This window comes from Lynx rufus, unplaced genomic scaffold (assembly GCF_022079265.1).
Source record: "Lynx rufus isolate CCGP_SWC_20201006 ecotype Redwood Valley unplaced genomic scaffold, mLynRuf1.p SCAF_2, whole genome shotgun sequence".
Lineage (NCBI taxonomy): Eukaryota > Metazoa > Chordata > Mammalia > Carnivora > Felidae > Lynx > Lynx rufus.
In genome coordinates this window covers 89705959-89725957 of record NW_025814834.1, presented here as the reverse complement: position 1 = coordinate 89725957, position 19999 = coordinate 89705959, and the positions used below count along the sequence as shown (strand labels likewise).

Sequence of the window (19999 nt, the reverse complement as noted above, 5' to 3'; positions counted from 1 at the left end):
TCATGTCATGTTCTACTCCCAATTTGAACCCAATCCATGACTCCCAGACAAAGTCGACCTGAAATGCCTGAGTTTTAGTTTCAAGTATAGCTGGATTCATAGCCTTGTCCTATTTATTAGCCTTGTGATCTCAAGCAAGTTGTTAAATGTCCCTAATTTTTTACTCCTTTATCTGTAAAATCTGGACAATAGTATGTTTCTCAAAGATGTATTGCAAATATTCAATAGGATATATGTGTCTGAACTTCCTGCAACCTTTTTTTCCCCTAACATCCTGAAAAGTACAAGTCAGATCAAAGACCTAATTGAAGTTCTCTAATGAGCTCATTATGTATTTTCCTATTCTATTATGTTTTCATGGACTTTCTTATCTGAATTAGACTTCTCTGTCTTTACTGTTTGCAGGTTATTCATTACCCTTTTGGCATATTCTGGAAGGAGATGCTGAGAACAGAAAAACAATCAAGTTTTCCTAAATGATAGAACTTCCTAGATGCAGACCCAGCCACATGAATAGTCTGGACATTAGAAAGGAAAGGGATACATTTTTCTGAATCCCTTAACTGGCCAGGCTTTGAGAATTCTACATGTGAAATATAAAAGTGACTGTTATTGTGTGACTGTCTATTACTTTCTTCTTCAAAACTGCTATTGTCTTCTTTACAGTGTCAATCAGTACAACTTACTCATCTATACTTTATTCAAAGGTTACAACTTCTAATGTCTATAGGGACTTAATTGTCTAGTATTAGAAAAATTTTAAAGATAAAATTTTAGATAATGGAACCCCTAAATAGAGCCTTTTAAATTGAGGGATTAAAACAAAGTCTTCTTATTTCCCAACTATTAAAACTATTATGACATGTAGTTAAATTATTTAAAAAAATACATGCTCAATTGCATTATATTCTAATAAATGTGCTATGCATATCTAATATATGTTTCCCCATTAGTAATTTAAAAAAATGCATAGCCATGCCTAAAAGATTCCACAAGTTCTTACAAAACCTGGTTAATTTCCTTACTATGTTTCACTATACATCACTTTGATAAATGATAATAAAATCTATTGATACATGGGTACAAATGAGAATAATTAAATTTGCAATTTTATGTAACAATAAAATTTTTTTCCCAAAGAAGGATCAGTTGAAAGTGACTAGAAATTTTGCTATTAACAAAAATACCTTAAACTAATAACAGAATTATATGACTCAATGCAAATGAAACAAATGGATCGCCAACTATGTAATCTCAGCCTGTATTGTTTATTGCTCCAAGAATATATCATAAGCATGTCAATGAGAAACTCATAATTTAGTCCAAATGCTACCCAATGAACTACTCTATTTGAAAAAAAAATAATCATTACGGACATAAGATTGATAATAATGAACATTTGAGAATATCATATTGGGTTTATAACTACTTCATAATATAATCCTCAAAGTTGGGATCCATTTATTTTGGCTGAGAATATGGTTACTGACTCATGGAATGGATATATTCCAAAGGTATCACTAAAGTACACACTCAGGCCTAAAAGGCAGTAATAAAATGTTAACAGATCTTTTGCCTTGTTGACCAGTATTTATAAAGAAATAAAGAGCCTCTTAAGAGAGACAAAATGACCGAACTTTCTCTTTGACATAGCCTCTACTAACAGCATGTTTCACAGACAACTTACCACAAGATGCCATTTCATCTGTCTGGTCACCACAGTCGTCTTCCCTGTCACACAGCCAGGCTCTGGGAATGCAGCGCCCATTTCCACAAGAAAATTGGTCCACCTGGCATGTTCTGGCTAAGATAATCCATTAAGGTACAAATAAGGCCTTTTGAATAACATCCAGGTAAAATAAATGATGCAGTAACTCTTTCACACATAAGATATTCTATTACTTTATTAGATAAAATATTTTTAAAGTAAATTTTAATTTTTTGATACTGCCAAATTGCTCATCTTCTCTAAAGTTCACATGCTTTGCCCTTCAATTTCAGGTACTGCTAAATGACAAGATATTCAGTAACCCTCACACATGTCCACAAATGAAGCTATGAATTCATTACATCACAATTTTTGCCTGGCACATGCTTATGAATATACAGGTGAATTAAATTTCATCCAACTTTTAATTAACAAAAAAGAATTTTGCAGAGTCTATGTCAATAAACCAAGAAAACTTGCTGTCATGTAGTAGGAAAGATTTCGAGATTATATTAGGGTATCTAGTTTCTAATCATGGGGTCAGAATTGTTCTTTTCCTCTAACATTTCAATGCATTTATTTCTACATCTCAAAATGATCCAATATATGAAACAAGAGTGCAGAAAATATTTTCTAAAACATACATTTAGCCTTATGATGTTCTTTTAAAATTCACTTTTCAGCATAGTTATATAAAAATGTGTAACTTTATTTTCCTTCCAGTTTTTATTTAAATTCTAGTTAGTTAACATATAGTGTAATATTGGTTTCAGTAGTAGAATTTGGTGATTCATCACTTATATAATAAAATCTATAACCTTTTAATCAAAGTATATTAGTAAACTTTGCTTTGGCCTCTCTCAAAAGTTTCAATGAACATACACATGGAAACTTTCTACCTTAGCCAAAAGCAGCCATTTTGATTGTTCAGTGAAGGGGTTATTGTTCTACAAGGAATTGGTTACCATTTTCTATTACAGTCAGGTCAACTTTTGAAACCATGAAATCCTAGATAGCTACCCTAACTCTTCTCCCAGGCCTTAGTAACATACTTACATAGTTAGATATTTTTAAGTGTTTAATTCTCTTTTGTCTGTCTGAGATACAAATTTGTTTTCATGAGTATCGGTTTCCTACCACCCCTTCTTTTTATTGGATCAGAGAAAAGAGTGGGAAATTGTAGGAGGGGGATTCTCCCACCTTTTATTAATATATGGGTTAGATGAGGATTGGACAGATGAGAAACAATTAGGGTCAGAATTTCTATAGCTATGATAAGAGAACGTTACCTAGTTCATAGATTTCCTTCTGTTTTGGGGCTTAAGAATCAGAAGGATGTGTTTCTGTTTCATCAAAATTCCAATGAACTAACAGTTGGTATAAAATTGAAAGTGGTTCAAAGGCAAGTCACCCAAACACATTAAAATGAGTCTCCATGGGGCGCCTGGGTGGCTCAGTTGGTTGAGAGACCGACTTCGGCTCAGGTCGTGATCTCGTGGTTTGTGAGTTTGAGCCCCGCGCCGGGCACTGTGCTGACAGCTCAGAGCCTGGAGCCTGCTTCTGATTCTGTGTCTCCCTCTCTCTCTGCCCCTCCCTCACTCATGCTCTGTCTCTCTCTGTCTCAGAAATAAATAAACATTAAAAAAAATTTAAAATAAAATAAAATAAAATAAAATAAAATAAAATAAAATAAAATAAAATAAAATAAGAGTCTCCATAAATCAGGGTTTCAGAGGTCATATAAAATAATTTCTTAAAAGTTATATGCTAGTTGTCTCCTTTTAAGCAAAGTGTAATTGCTATGTTAAAATGTATATATATTATTAGTGAACACTGAAAGGATCACTGAGAAAAATGAAAAATTACTGGTTTGATTGGACATATTAGATTCAATGTACCATTTCTATCCTCAGTGTCTATAAATTAGAAATTCCATAAAATTATTACACTATGTATTCTACTTTGTTTATATGGATAAGGGTTCTGAATCTAAAACATTTCACATAATATTTGAGTTTTCCCTTTTTACAAGTAGAGTGTTTATTTTACATTATTAGATTTTAAGTATCTCAACAAACATGTATACTGCTGAAGTTTTCAATGTTGATATTTCAAGCAGGATTAAATATTTGTTGTCTCATTTGGCTAACTATAGATTTTCTGTGAAATTATTCTAACATTTAGACTAAATCAACAGAGTTCCTAGGTAATTTCAATAAAACTATATCTACTTGAAATACACACACACACACGTACATAGTCCATATATATATATGGATTAGCCTAGAGAAGAATGAAGACGTTGGCATTTAGTTCACTTAGTGGGAAGAGAGGGCATGGAGGTATGAGGAAGATTCATGTTTCTTAGATGTCTGTATTGTTTCACTGATTGCAGTAAATACTCTTTACCTTTTGAGATTCAGGAGAAATTTAATAAGAAAGGTTTGTTTTGTTTTGTTCTGTTTTTTTTCCAATTCTTTCTCCCTTTTTCTTCCAGCTCTCCCTCATTATTTCCCTCTTTCCCTTCTTCCTTCTTCTTTCCTTTTTTCTCTCCTTTCTCTCTCTTTTCTCTACTTTTCATTCTTTCCTACAACTCTCCTGTCTTCCCTCATTCCCAACCTATTTCATTCCTCAGTCTTTCTTGTGTTTTTGCTTTAAAGAAGGATATAGAATTACATAGTTTCATTTCATCTCCATTAAATTCTAATTGACTCATAATAAGAATATATTAAATATCCCAATATTCCAACATTCTTTTATCTGGTTTTTTTTTTTAATGTCACAGTACTCCTTGTCGTTCAGGCTTCATTTTAGTAAAGTTTTCTAAGATTTCTTTCATGAGGATCGCTAAGATGATTATAGAGGAGAATGAGAACTCCTAAGGACCTGTTTCACATTGTGTGTGGTGTGGGAATGTATGTCACCTCACTAACTCAGAAGCTTAAGGAACGGTTATGACCTATTACACCAAAGAGTATTTACTGGCTTATTATTGAGGAATAGTATGCCCTGAGAATATATGAATTTTTTGTCCATTCTAATCATGGACAAATCCTCTGCTTAGTCCACCAAGGAAATTTAAGTAATTTCACATAAGAAAAAAAAATGCTTCATTCTATAAATCTATAAGTACTGTCTGTCTCTATGATATAATCAGATTGACTAAAACATCACTTTCTAATCACTGGGTTTATATCATAAAGATACAACCTTTACTTTTTCAGTTCTTGTCATCATCATTTCTAAATTAGTTTGGAGGTGAGATTAGCAGAGCAGCCCCAGAGCAATCTAATTTTGTAGCAAATGCTGCTGTAATGAAGAGGAAATTTACACTTCTTCAGTGGAATTGTTTATCTAGCAGTGAGTGAGAAATCCACTGTCACAACGTGATTTTTTTCTACTCATCACTAATTATACTTCTCCTGCTGTCCTGTAGCAGTGAGAAATCCCACAATGCACAGGAACAATAAGGAGGAAGAAGACAAGAGAGCTTCACACATTATTCCTAACCTTTGCTGTATTTTAATCAAAGCATTCTACTTAAACAAAACATATGTCATATCAAAACATACTTTTCAATTTATCTTGTAAAGAAGTTTCATCTTTAATATATCAGGTTTTCTTAATTCAATTGTATCTATTTAGTTTAAGTTTACTCAAAATTTGTGAAAGATGTGAGAAGAATAAATATTATGTAATCTAATTACAATTCCATACTGTGGGGAAAAAATCTCATCTGAAATTGGCTAGGCTTTCATCTAAGTATCATCATCAGCGGCTATGAGGAAAAAGACTTGAAACTACTTCTCATCTTTGGCCTCTGGGTCTCTCTCATAAGTACAGAAACATATTTTCTTTTTGTGAGGAAGAACAAGCACCAAGCTCCTGCCTGTCAGCTCTTTTCTGCCTGCTGTACATAGGCTGTTTCCTCTTCCAGGCATACCCTCCAAGCCCCTACCATCCTCTATGGACTTGACCTCACCCTCAGCAACTATGCCAATCAATCGTTCCTTTTTTTTCACAGTGAAATATTTCTATCACATAGAAAAATATAAGACATAATAATATTAACACCTGTCTACAATCATATAGCTCTATCAAATCTTTTTTTTCCTATGTTTACTACAGACTATTTTTTGTTTTTTTTTCAGAAAAATGTATTATAGTTATATTTAAAATCTCCTATGTAATTTTTTCCAATCATATATCTCCCTCTCTCTCTTTTTATATGTAACTACTATTCTTAATTTCTTTTTTATTTCCATATTTCCATTTTTATTTCCATATTTAATAATCCATATCGTTATTTCCATATTTCCATTTATAAAGCAATAAACACATATAGATTTGTTTTATATTTTTATATTTCATATAAATGGTACTAAATCACTTATAATCTGTCAACTTTCGGTTAACGTTCATTTTGAAATTAATTTCTGTTGATATTTAAGCTCTTGTTCATTCATTTTAAGTATGAAGGGCATTGTATTATGTGAATATAAAACTATATGTGTTATATATGTGAATATACATATATTTGGTGTTATATAGCCATATATAAATATATATATATATATATAGTTTTATAGTTTCATATATAGTGGATATACATATATTTGTTTTTCCTGATAATGGTCATTTAAATTGTTTCTAATTTCTCAATATTACCAGCATTAGAACAATGAAATTCTTACTTGAATCGCTTTGTACATAGGTATTAAGAGTATAAATCTAGAAATGGGATTATAGACTTGAAGGTATGTATGTGTCTGCATTTATGGATTTGATCAAATGCTTTTCAATGTAGAAAAACAATTTATATAACCACCAAGAGTGTATGATGGTTCCTTTTATTCCACAATCTTGTCAATGGTTAATTTTATCAGATTATTTTTCCTCCTTAAATGACTTGAACTATTATACACATCTCTTTCTCTTTGTCTTCCTTTTCCTTTTTCTCTCTTTCTTTTTTTTCTTTCTAAGGCTTAGCCTGGATATCACCTCCCTCAGGAAGTGATCCCAGATAGACAAAGACTAAATTAGTTTCCTTGTGCTTCTATTTGTAGCTCATTTTGAATTTTGCATTAGAATGACCTGTTTACATGTTTTCTCCCCATCTTCATTCAGCTTTTTAAGGAAAGATATTTTCCTTATTTTATATCTAATGTCATGATAGATATTTATTGAATTAGCAGATTCATGGAGAAATACCAAAGGAACAAAACAAGAAATTAGCTTCTTATAGGAGAGGATTTTATTTTAGATATAAAGTACTCACAATGATAAAAGGTACAGGACAATGGATTCAATTACAAAATAATCCCACCCTTTGGAAAATCCTTTATCTATGATATTTTTCCATGTATGTAACTATATATAGTAATGGCCCAGACAGGGAAATTATCTAATGAATTTGCCATATATTTTTTTTTTCAGTATGATTAACTATGTGACATATTTATTTATTTTGGTCAAACAAAATGAAAATATATTGTAACATAACAACATACTTAATTTTCAAAGCTAAAAGGCATATTTGTTTCTCTTCTTATTCAGTTTCTTAAGGCATACAGAGACCATAATATCCACTATAAATATACTGTAAAGAAGACCTGGTCCTGACTGGCAGACTTCAGCTGGCATCACTAAAAGTGGCACTTGAGGTGCAAAAAGATTGTGCCCTATTTCCTAGTGGACTACAGGTATAGGGTTTCCTAGAAATCTCACTAATTAAGATTAAATAAGATTGATTTATAAGTAGCTAGTGAATCCCAAACGTGCCTTTAAGACTCATGTAGAAACAAGCAGATTCTAAAAGTCTAGTAGAAATGAAAAAGACATGGTATTATGAATTGAGTCAGCAATGCTTTTTCTTTTAAAGTGAAAACAGACCTATCTGTTTAGGATGTAATGAAACATAGTCTCAGAATTATACCTTAACCTTAAAAAATAATAAAATTGTACCAGCTTAGAAAGACGCTTCATTATAAATCATAGTCATAATTGTAAGAACAATCTGGGCAAAATCAAATTGACCATACCTAAAATTCTAACTGATAGAATAATATAGTTTGATAACAAAATTATAGGGTTGGAGAATTAATCATACATCGAGTTTCCCCTAAACTCTTACCAATGATGTGAGTTAAGGCAAGTGCTTTCTCCCATGCCTTGGCTATGAAATGAATGGGTTCGAAGGGAGAGGCTAGGACTAGAGGGTCTCTAGGGGTTCCTTTTGATTAGGTAGTCCTTTGTAAAACAGCCTTCCATGACACACAAAATGTCTTGAAAATAATCACTCTAAAATACTGAAGCAGAGACAATAGGGACAAGAGAATCGCCCAGGATCCTCACTAATATGTAACTGTGGATAAAGAACTGAATATAAGATGCAGGTTAGGATTATGGAATGGCAACTGTTTTGCTCTTTCATTGTTGTTTAGTAAATGATGAAAATCTGTTAAGGAAATATTTTCTAGTTAATTCATACTCTGGGAGAGCAGAGAGAAGTATACAGGGAAATAGCACTGCACAAAAGTACAAGCTTTCCCAAGAGAAAACCAGTGGCCCAACCTAGAGTACAAACCAGGCTTCAAGAGCTTCGGGTCTTTTCTCCACATGCTGCCTTTACACTTTTCAGTAATTGGTTGTAATAATTTTTATTTAGTGAGACTTATTTTGGAAAATAGAGGAGGGGAAGAGTTGATACATTTTGACATTGCAGTATGCAATGATTGAAAAAAAATTACTAATCGTATCAACATGAGTCATCAAATACAGTTCTTTTCATTGTTTAAAAAGAAGCTCTAGGCTGTGGCTAGTCAATATTATTTTTCAACACTTATCTGACTAATCATGACCTTTCTGGCAATCTGTTGTAACCTGTACCACAAGCTATATATTCTCATTCAAAGAGAATTTGATTAGGGATTCACAGATTTATTACAGTGGGATAAATTATATGGCAATGTAAATAGGCTTCATGATCTTGGGACTTTCATGAAAAAAAAAATTATCCCCACATAAATAATGTCCCAGGAAAAGAAAACTATTTACAGAGGTATTCTGTAGCAGACTAAATAAAATAAATACATAATTTTTAATGTAAAACAAAACAAAACAAAACACACACACACACACACACACACACCAGTTCTCCTTGTGAGATGGCCTATATCACAGCATGCTAACAAACCTTAACCTCCAATGCCAATTAAGATTTAGCAGGAACAAGTCTTGTCCAAGTAGTATATTGACACTCAACCAATATGGATAGATAAAGTGCCAAATTACTTTGGAAAGCAGAGTCATGCCCAAGAATTAAGTAAAAGTTAATTTGTATTCTAGCTTTTGTGGCATCCAACTCTGAATTCATTTACTACAACAATAATAAGATCATCAGCCCTAGGAAGGTTCAGCTTAGTTCAAAGCACTGACCTCCATTTTTATGGAGACTAACTTTGGAAGGGATCTATGTATATATTCAAGCAAACCTTTACCTGCACAGGTTTGATTGGATTCATCTTCATTGCTTCCACAGTCATTAGCTCCATCACAGAGCCATCTCTTGGGGATACAGCGATTATTTTTGCATTTAAACTGATCATCAGGACAGCTATGATTGACTGGGAAGGAAGGGAGGGGTATAGGAAGAGAAGAAACAAGGTTATTAATTTAAAATTGGATAAATTATGATTAAGTTATAGTTACAGAAAAGTCATAGTAATTGTTATAGTATAATAAATGCCACAGCTTCTTTCATTCATTGTTTCATATTTTGAGGAAAGTATTAATATTCTAGGCTGTGTTAAAATATACTACTTTTATGAAGACACCAAGAAATTAAATCTCACATAAAAGGAAATATATTAATTTATGTCTTCACTAAAATCAACTATCTCACTAAGTTTGTTTCCCATCCCTTATCACAGTGACTCAATTTCAGAATTTTTGCCAAACATATTTGAAATACCTCATATTTTAATATGAAACATAACAAATATGTATCAAATAATTCAATCATATATTAAAAATACATTTTCTTAAGCCACACATCCACTCAGTACTTATTGAAATATTAAATAAGCCCAATTTGGTTATGCTTTGTCCAATGTTTCTTAGGACTGGAAGGAAGAAAAAAATGCATCATTTGTGACTTGGAGTTGATGCGAAATATGAGATCCTGCATAATTTTAATAATGAAAATGAGCATCATGAGTTTTTATCCCTAGTACAAAAAATAAACATGCATCCGCAAGATATACTGAGGACAAGACCAATCCTCATATGGGAAGCTGTGCACAGCTAAGGATTAAACCTCCAATATCTAAACACAGCAGGAGGCCATCTTAAAGTTAACCTTCTGTGATTATTTTCCTGCATCCTGGAGGCTAAATTCCTAACTGAATTGGCATGCTCCTCAGTATTTGTTTCACCACTTCACTTTCTTTTTGAAGTAATTTTCCTTGTGCCCAGTAGTTGCACTTCTGTATGATAAAAATAAATTTTGGTATTAGTTTTACTTAGAATTTGAAAAATAGCCATTTTATCATGCTGTTGCATAGCAAATGTATGCCTTTCCAGCCAGTTTCTATAAAACACTGTATCTTAAAGTACCTTAGGTGAGAGAGTGGTTTTATCACTTTTTAGAAAGTTTTTATTATGCATAGTGAAAAAAATAGGGGGAAAAGCCTTATGTTTCCTGGCATTTGAGCACGGTTAACATTTTCTACTCACTTCAGGGAGTTGAGCAAGAATAGTTGCTCATGAGAATGAAAGTCATTCAATATGTTAGATGGTCAACATTTTAAAGTACCAAGATTATGCAAAAATATTTCAGTGAAGCTTGATCAAGGACCTTTGCAGTTTTCATCAATGATGTAAATCAGAGTTCAAAAAGGAGGCATAAATACAACTCATAGTCCTGCAATTTGAATTGAGAAGCTAAATGATAGAAAATCGAATGATAACAGAATTCAAAGTCAAACCTTATGAGTATTTAAAATATAAATAATCTTCTGAAATGAATTATACAGTGTTGGAATATTAACCATGGAATCTCAGGATTATAATGCTGGTCTGAATCACTGCAAGTTTAGAAAAGATACCATCTCACTGGAAGGAGGCCTGAGAGGTTTAGTGCTCCATTGCCCCATTTGTTTAGTGATCTCTTCTCCAGGTGTGAGGTGCTGTGTTACACTCTGAGACTACAAAGATGTTACCACATAATGTGTCTCCTCATAAAGATATTCACCAAGATAAGGAAGCATATGATTGTGATACTGTTGGTTAACTAACATGATAAAGAAATACACATGAGATGTTTAACTCCAACTGGGCTATATAAAGAAGATTTTTTGATGTTCACAAGAGACTTCCCTATAAAGGTAATGTGAAACTATGGTGATTTCCATAGATTAGAGTGTTACACAGGAGAGAAACAGGTGGACATTTTTTTAGAGACCTACTTGTAGTCCAAATTGATAAGAACAAAGATTGTAAGTGTATGATGATACGCATGTAAGGCTGAAAATGTAAATATGAGTCATGACATGCAGTGCTTTATATATGAATCGGTGGATTTTTTTGTTAGTTATAGATTTACTGAAATAATGAGATTAGACTTCATTCTATAAATACTGGTAACTCAGGAAACAGAATGGAAAGTGGGCTTTAATTAAGGGAGCAATAGTGGTAGGAATAATAGCAGGGCATGTGCTGAGTTAATCTAGGATAGGAGGCTAATTTAGCCAGTGAGGATTGAGAGATGGTAAAGATAAAAATTAATTATTTAGAGTTGAATATGGATTATATGTGAAATAAAGGACTGTAGGAAAAGCCCACGGCATAGGCTTGGGTGGTGGTATGGAAAGTTATGAAAATAATCAAGAAAAAAATCCTGATGAGGAATTTTAACACTACAATTAACAGTACAAATGTAATGCCCCATATGCTCATAGAGGAAATTAGTTTCTTTGTGAGTTGATGAAAAGAACAATCACACAGAGGGAAGCATGGACCTAAGGACTACTGCATGACTATCGTGATGAAATACTCGTGTTCTGTACAGGTGCTCTGTGACTATGCTGGAAGCTGATATGCAGGGAGCATTCACTAAAGCCATGAATAAACATTACGAGTCAGAAGGAATGAGGCAATCAATTTACTCAATAAATACTACACCATTTGTGTCAAAAAGTAGAGAAAAAACACTTTCTCCTTAGATGAAATGCTCCTCCATTCTGAAGTTTTTGTATAATTGTATCAACTCAGTATTTGATGTGTTATTTATGGTTTCACACTTTATAATATAGATATTAATAAGGTTGAAAATATGAAGCACATAATGTTGAAGTCAGAGTCCATGTTTGAAAATTAAGGGAAAATAGTGTTCAATTCATGTATTAAATACAATTTCTATATTATGCACACACAATATTTTTTAAGAGCTCATATTTGGGTTTTATCCCTAAATGCAGATAGTTGCATTATACAGACGCCCAGACCAATTCTGTCCATTATTAACAAAGAATCATTAAAACGTTATTTTTAGTCTTGATTTAAAAAAAAAAAAAACAGAAGAAAAAGAAAGAAAGAAAAGAAAATGGACTGTTAATTAACTCAATTAGCTCAACTATTTTACCCTGGAAAATGTCATCAATTGAAAGGAAAATAATTTTCTTTTTAAAATAATTTATCTGGGTCAAATTAAAAGACCAAAGATAACATATATAAATCACATACCTCTCTCCCTGTAAAAAGATCTTATATATCTCAAAGCCATTCCAGTATGACTCTAATCAAATATATTGTCAAAACATTTTTTTAATATGTTTCTCAAAGTGTTTTACTTTCATATATGTGGGACAATTCCTTATTCTAACCAGAAACATAAAATTATTCCGACTATGGGAAATGATAAGCAGCTAAATAGAAGCCAAAGGGAAGAAAATCAAACCTTGAATTTCTATCGGAGTGCCCCATATGTGTCTCCTACCATGTACTGAGCCAGTGAAGTTAGGTAATGACATGTTCCAAAACCATGTCTGTGTCCTTGGATCTTCTTCAAGGCTCTGCTGCCAAGGGGCAATGGAGTAGATCGTGACCTTCTGTGTGAGTAGTTCTGACTTGAGGGAGTTTCAATTGATTTTCCACATCTTCGAATTCAGAGATCCAGAAGGATCTCCTATAGCAACTTTCTAACAATGGTGTGGTGGCACTGACAGTATAAAGGAGGGAAGGAAGGACTTCTGGTAATATGGACTTCTGGTCCATATGGTAATATGGTATGATGGTAATATTGTAATTACTATTACAATATATTATTTTACAATAAATATATTTTACAATATATTGTAATAAAATATATTACAATAAATTATTACTATATAAAATATTATAATATGGTAATATGGTAACATGGTAATAAGGACTTCTAGTTAAAATGGTAATATTAAAGATGGAAAAGGGTGAGAAAAACAGTGCTTTAAAACCATGCAAGAAGACAATCTAAAATCTACTCTCTGTAGACTAAGGGAAAAAAAAGCTGAGTTCAATTCTTAATCAAAGATATTTTTAGATTTTTCAAAAGACTCAGGAAAATGTAATATTATTTGAAGGAAAACATACAGCAATTTACTGAATCTTCATCACTTCCGTCTAGACAGTCATCATCACCATCACATTTCCAGCGAGCTTGGATACAGTGTCTGTTTTTACAGCGGAACTCTCCAGCTTTGCATATGTGAGGCAATACTTCTCCAGAATTAACTAGGGTTAAAAAAAAATCAAAGTCATAAGAACAATACTAGCCATGTTCAGTTCATTACAATGCAAACTTCATTTTAATAACAAAAATATTGATTCATTTTATTGAAAATATAAAGACATCTTAACATTGTAGTGACAACCATCTCTAAAAATGAGAAAAAGGTAAGTTTTTCTGAAAATAATTATTCTACTAAGAATTTTAAAGATTTTAAACTGTCACCAAAATAATCACTAATAACAATAATAATAACATAATACCACCTCATATTCATGTTGAGCATGTAGTTTTACTTTTTAAAGGGCATTCATTCATAATCTCAATTATCTTCATGACCCTTGACAGGGTAGGCATGGCAAAAAATTTTACTACCTTCATTTTACAGATAAGTGCACCCCAAATTAATCAAAGTGAAAAGACAAGGCAATAACACAGCCATGGTAGTCACATTTACTTTGCTGGTCTGCAAGTGGGAGAAAAACTCAAGTCTGGTTAGGTATTCATGGAACTATTAAGTTAATCAAAATCATCTCATTGTACATCCAGATTCTATGCAGTATTTTCTCTGAATACTCCATGTTCTCTAATCAAGTGTTAGGAATTCAGTTCATTGCGATTTATTCACAAATTGTAAGTGTTAGGGACACCTGGGTGGCTCAGAGGGTTGAATGTCAGATCTCGGCTCAGGTCATGTCACTGTTCTTGAGATTGAGCCCCGTGTTGGGTTCTGTACTGACTGTTTAGAGCCTGGAGCCTGCTTTGGATTCTGTGTCTCCCTCTCTCTCTACCTCTCCCCCTTGCCTCCCCCACCCCCGTCTTTCTCTTCCAAACATAAACACTAAAAACTTTTAAAAACAAAGTATTATGATGATTGTTATTGTGCACTTTGACTGGATTCAATAGAGTTTACAAAGAGACAGGAATGTATAGGAATGGTTAAAGTAAATGGTTTATGTTTCATGGACCAAAAAAGGTGTTGAATTATCAAAAGTTAGATTATTGTTAGGAGAAACAAACCCAATCTTTCCACCTGATGGCTTTAAACTTTATTTTGGACAACTCATTTGAACTGATAAATGATCACAAAACCTATATACAAGTCAATAATACGGGATATTGGGAAAACATATATGACATTTCCAGAACACTTGGTGTCAGCACTCCCTTAATCCTTGCATTTTCCCTGCTCCAAAGAATGGAAGAGGGAATATGACCCTTCAACCTTAACTGTGGAGAATCTGCTTCAGAGAGTTATGCATTGAAGCACAAGACATGAGGTTTCCTGTGGTTGGAAAAGAAAAACTGCCCATTAAATTCAGACTCTTGCTTAAGGCCTTAAGTGTAAAAACTAATCAGTACAGTGAATGAAATATTCAATTCAAATAAAGGTAAGCCTGTGTTTCTTCTATCCCCTCTCAGACAGGCAGACACTATATGCAGGAACTGAGAGTAATTTTATCTCCTTTTTAATTCTAATCCTTTTTCAAAAACAAAATGCTGAAGCAGCAATTTCTCTAATGATGTCATTTCTTTAAGGTCACTTGAAAGTAAAAAAAAAAAAAAAAAGAAAAAAAAAAGTAAATTGTTATCTATATAGAACAAGTTCCAAATAGGAAACGACAACAATTTAAAACCAAAGAGGGCAAATCATTGGTTCTCCCATTGAACTCTGAGTAGCAACTAGTTGTGAGGGTTAGTAACCAAAGCAAAGTGGAAGTACTGGGATATGTCTGGTCTTTTCTACAACAGAACTCTCCTCTCAAAATCTCTACAATCGATCACCGATAGCATGCAAACTTTCCTAACTTGAGTCCCAAATTTGGTCAATTGGACCCTAAGATTGTTTGGGTCCATATAAGCTCAGCTTTCTTTGACTCCATATAAGCTCAGCTTAGAACTGGGCATTTAATGAAGAGTGGTTTGATTAATTTCTATTCTATAGTGATTAAGCCTAATGGTCAACAATCTCAGTTAAAAAGTCTAATCAGATAAGAAAACTAATTTGAGATGCAATCAGTTTTCTCCCAAACTTAAGTTCAGCTTTAAGATTTCCTGTAGTCTCTCTATAGTTTACTTCTATAATGTATCACATCAAATTGGTTGATAGCTTGAGGACTAGAAAATCCCAGAAACCATCTTCTTTTTTCCCTGATAAAATCCCACCAATTTAAAAAACTTGGCTTTCATATGGTTATTTGATCAAATAAACCCAATTGACAGTTTTAAGAAATGATCAAGGATATCCATACACAAGGGTGAAATTATACCTGCTTCTGCACAATTACAATTATATTAAAGAAGAGCAAGGTGTCTAGGGAAGGACAAACTGCTCTCCCCCAAATTAGTATTTTTAAACTAAATATTCTTTAACATAATCAATTTAGAGATAAGGTCTTTACGTCCGTTAAGAGTTCAAATGTTTTTCAAGTGATATTTAGATCATTATGGAATGAATGCAAATAGGCAAAATTTCCAAACTGGTTTTAAACATAGTTTCAAATATGTGTGGTAGTTGGTTATTTTTAAATGATATTTGCAAATACAAAGTTGGCACTTTTCAAAAATACATGATGACAACGTCCAAAGTTTTATTCTCATTTTTCATGACAGACTGTGAACAATTGTTTGAAAACCAATAGAGCCAACCTCCTGGGATAATTTCATCTTGTTATATTTACTGCTGTTATTGATCTACATCAATGTCATTACTGTATATCATTATCATTCGTAATAGCTGTTAGGCATTGCTTATATCTGTAAGAACAGATATAATGAAATATATACAAATACATTTGACATTTTAAAGAGTGTCTGCAAGTCCTCTTGTAGGCCCTGCAATTTGTTGAACAAGAGGCATTTCTCCACTGCATTTCTATACTTCTTGTGTCAGTTTTTATTCTGGACTTTTCTTCAAGAATATTTATATAGCTCACAGCCTTGGAAGACAGAGATAATGCCACCTTCTAGAGCAGAGAGTATTTTTTTCTCTTGGCCAAAATTGTAAAGATAATGTCTTCCTTAGGGGCAGAGTTTGGGAAGATTTTTTTAGTAGATTCAAGCTTGAGGTTCCTCAGTGTGAATACAAATTCACTGTGTATGTAGCTTCCACCTAGACCTGCCTGTGCATTGCCCCCACATGATTTGGGGGTAAGTAGGACAAGGAGAAGAATATGAACAGGAAACTCATGCTGCCTGCTGTGACATGACTAATAACATCATCTGTGTCTGATCCAGGAGTTGTGCGTCTTCTGTCAGAATCTAAGAAGCTTTAACAGGTTCACATTTTAGCTTGCCTAGGGTAAAAATCTCGGACCCTTCAGAATTGTTGACATACTAGTAAATATTAAAAAAACAAACAAAAAAAAACATACTGAGTATTTGACATCATTAGTTTTTTCTAGTCCTAACCCAAGTCTTCCAGATGTAGACAGAAGTTACAAGTCAGTAGTTTCTATGTCACACAGAAACCATGTTATGAATGCTATCAATTGGGTATGGGCAGGATTTTTAATGATAGAAGACAGATTATTTTGGAGCTAACAATGTCCATTATCAAGAAAACATTTAGGGGCGCCTGGGTGGTTCAGTTGGTTGAGTATCTGACTTCAGCTCAGGTCATGATCTCACTGCTTGTGAGTTCGAGACCTGTGTCGGACTCTGTCTGACAGTTCAGAGCCTGGAACCTGTTTCTGATTCTGTGTCTCTGCCTCTCTCTACCACTCCCCCACTCACGATCTCTTTCTCTCTCTCTTTCTTTCTCTAATAAATAAACATTTAAAAAATAAAACAAAAAGAAGACATCTAATGTGATAGGTGATAATCTGGATAAGATGGCAATTTAGACATTCAAAAAGCATGGGCTTTTTTTCCCAGCATTGACCTAACTCTGTGGAATTGGATGGCAAAGTCATATATCATAGCACCCCAGTTGATGACCAGGCAATCTACATACTTTTGTGAGAATCAATTATATGATGAAGCAAATATATTTGGCATCACATTAAGGGAGTCAATAGTATCTAGAAAAAATAAGATTAGTATTCTATTACCTTGCAAAAACCTCTATAAAGGAGTAATTTTATAATTAATTTTTATACATCTAATGTGTCCATTTGAAATCCTTGAATGTAGGAAGGGAATGTCACATACAGAATAGAGGTATTAACCTAGAATAGAACCAGGCATTGAGGAGATGTTAAAAATTACTTGCTGCCTAAATTACTGGAATTAGCAGAGATGGATAATCCTATGTCACAGCCTTATTATAGGGAGAAATTCTATCTCTGGGGATTGTATAAATACTTCATGAAAACAATTTCATTTCAAGTGGCTAAAAAAGCTAATAGCCTTCTACCATCACCCAAGATCATTGATGAAGTGAATTTAATTGATGAGAAAAAGATTTATATGTAGATAAACAGAAAGAGGGAGTGATAAAGTTTCCCCCACACCAAAACAGTGAACATATAGGAAACCTCCATGAAAGTCACTCTTTTCTGGTGTTTAATGTAACTGAACCTATATAGCACTTGTGTGTTTGGGCAGACACATACATTGCTTTCAGTATATTAACAAGTGCTAGAAATGCAAGCTTTGCTTTAGAGCTGTGCTTTGCACTATGAATTTGAAAACTGATGGAGAATCCGTAATTCTACTGCTAGGGTCACTTCTTATAAAAATATTACAACATGATCTCACCAGAAAACTGACAAAGTCATAAATAATCCTTTAATTTAACCAGGATCAAAGCTAAAATGACATGAATCACAATATTCCCAGCAAGGAACTATCAGGTTTCATACATCCTATGATACCTGCTGTTAGAACATTGAAATTAGAAGGTCTCCACATGACCCTTCCACACACTACAAAGGGAAATATGCACTCTAGAATTACTTCCCAGTAAAAAATGGGATGGCAGGAGTAAATGTCCAGATTATAAAAAAGTAAAGGGAGGGGCGCCTGAGTGGCTCAGTCAGTTGAGCCTCCGACTTCGGCTCAGGTCATGATCTCACAGTTTGTGAGTTCGAGCCCCGCGTCGGGCTCTGTGCTGACAGCTCAGAGCCTGGAGCCTGCTTCGGATTCTGTGTCTCCCTCTCACTGACCCTCCCCCATTCATGTTCTGTCTGTCTCTGTCCAAAAATAAATAAACATTAAAAAAATAAAAAAAAAGAATTAAAGGGAGAAACTTTACTAATAAACTGGTTTATTTTATTTTAATTTGGAATAACCTCAGATTTGGATCTCAGCTCAGCAATTGAACTTGATACATATGTTCCTAACCTTGGTTTAATAAGCTATGGTGCCCATGAACAAGCGTCTATGTTTCTAATTTCATTTATCTTCTTTTTAATCCTAGTCTGGTAACATAGATATAAAGTAATACTGTCTCTTCTGTCAACTAATGTTTAGCTGCAAACTATATCAAAATCATTATAACTAAGCCATAAAAGCATGAATCCCATTACAAAAAATAAAATTTCTATTGTCCTTATACATCTCACATCACAACGTATTTATTTACAAATTGGTTTTGTATTTTGAGAGAATTTCTAACTATCCCTTTATTTAGGCAGGGAGACAAAAAAAAAAACTAAAAGAAAACTTCAAGTTGTAGTGGTTTTGATGTATATGAGCTTGCCTATATAGGAAGGCAGTGCAAATAATGCTGCCATGGGTTTTGAATTTTCTCCTTTATATCACAGCAGGATGACCTTTCATTAGATAGAGTGGTCTTCTGAGCAGCCAACCTAAGTGGTACATAATCTTCTGTGAGTTCCTATGCACAGAAGGCCATAAATATTCATCTGGATGGGGCTTCTAAACTTTTTAGTGCCTTAAACTTTTTACTACACATTAGATTGCATATATCCTAGAACATAAGGCTTGTCACAGCTGAACAGATAAATGGCTTAGCCATAGTGGAGCACTGTTTTTGACAGAGGAATATATCTGGTGTTCCACAAGGTAAAGAAGGTCACAGAGTACCACTGACATATAATTGTGCAAGGCTACCCTTGGATGATCAATACGTTTAAGTTGCTCTCTTAGGAAAAGCACATTGGAAAATCCTGTCTTTTCTTTCAGGCCACTAAAGAAGAATTTAAAGAATTACTGTCTTATTACTCTAGGCAAAAATATCCTATTGAAAAAAAAAATAGTGACTATCTTTTTTTTTTTTTTCCAGGAGCTTACTTTCTTGGGATTATTCATGTCCTCATTTATTAATTTTGTATGTAGTATTTGCCCCCACAAAGGCATCAAATAAATTAAAACAAACAAACAAACAAACAAAAAATCTCACTTGATAATTGATCAATGGGCTTTACATATGTCTCTCTGGGGCAGTCAGTTCCAGGTGCCTATGCTACACCAGGCATCATTTCTAACTGTGAAACGATTTGCCCATGCCACACAATATTCACAAGGACAAAGAGTCCAGCCTACTCTCATTCTTGATTCCTTCCAGGCATGGAATTAGAATTCATCCTTAATCAATCATGTAGCATGCCAATATTTTTCTG

At 33.5% G+C, this 19999-nt stretch overlaps 1 protein-coding gene across 1 annotated transcript in view; it reads right to left on the bottom strand.

Annotated features, from left to right (window-relative positions):
* The window catches only part of LRP1B (LDL receptor related protein 1B), a 1918909-nt gene that overhangs the window by 734406 nt on the left and 1164504 nt on the right, over positions 1-19999 (bottom strand). The window contains exons 16-18 of the mRNA XM_047084146.1: positions 13337-13477; positions 9208-9333; positions 1688-1804 (exon numbers count right to left, since the gene is read on the bottom strand). Of these exons, the coding sequence (XP_046940102.1) occupies positions 1688-1804; positions 9208-9333; positions 13337-13477 (384 nt within the window). The remainder of the gene's footprint in view (positions 1-1687; positions 1805-9207; positions 9334-13336; positions 13478-19999) is intronic.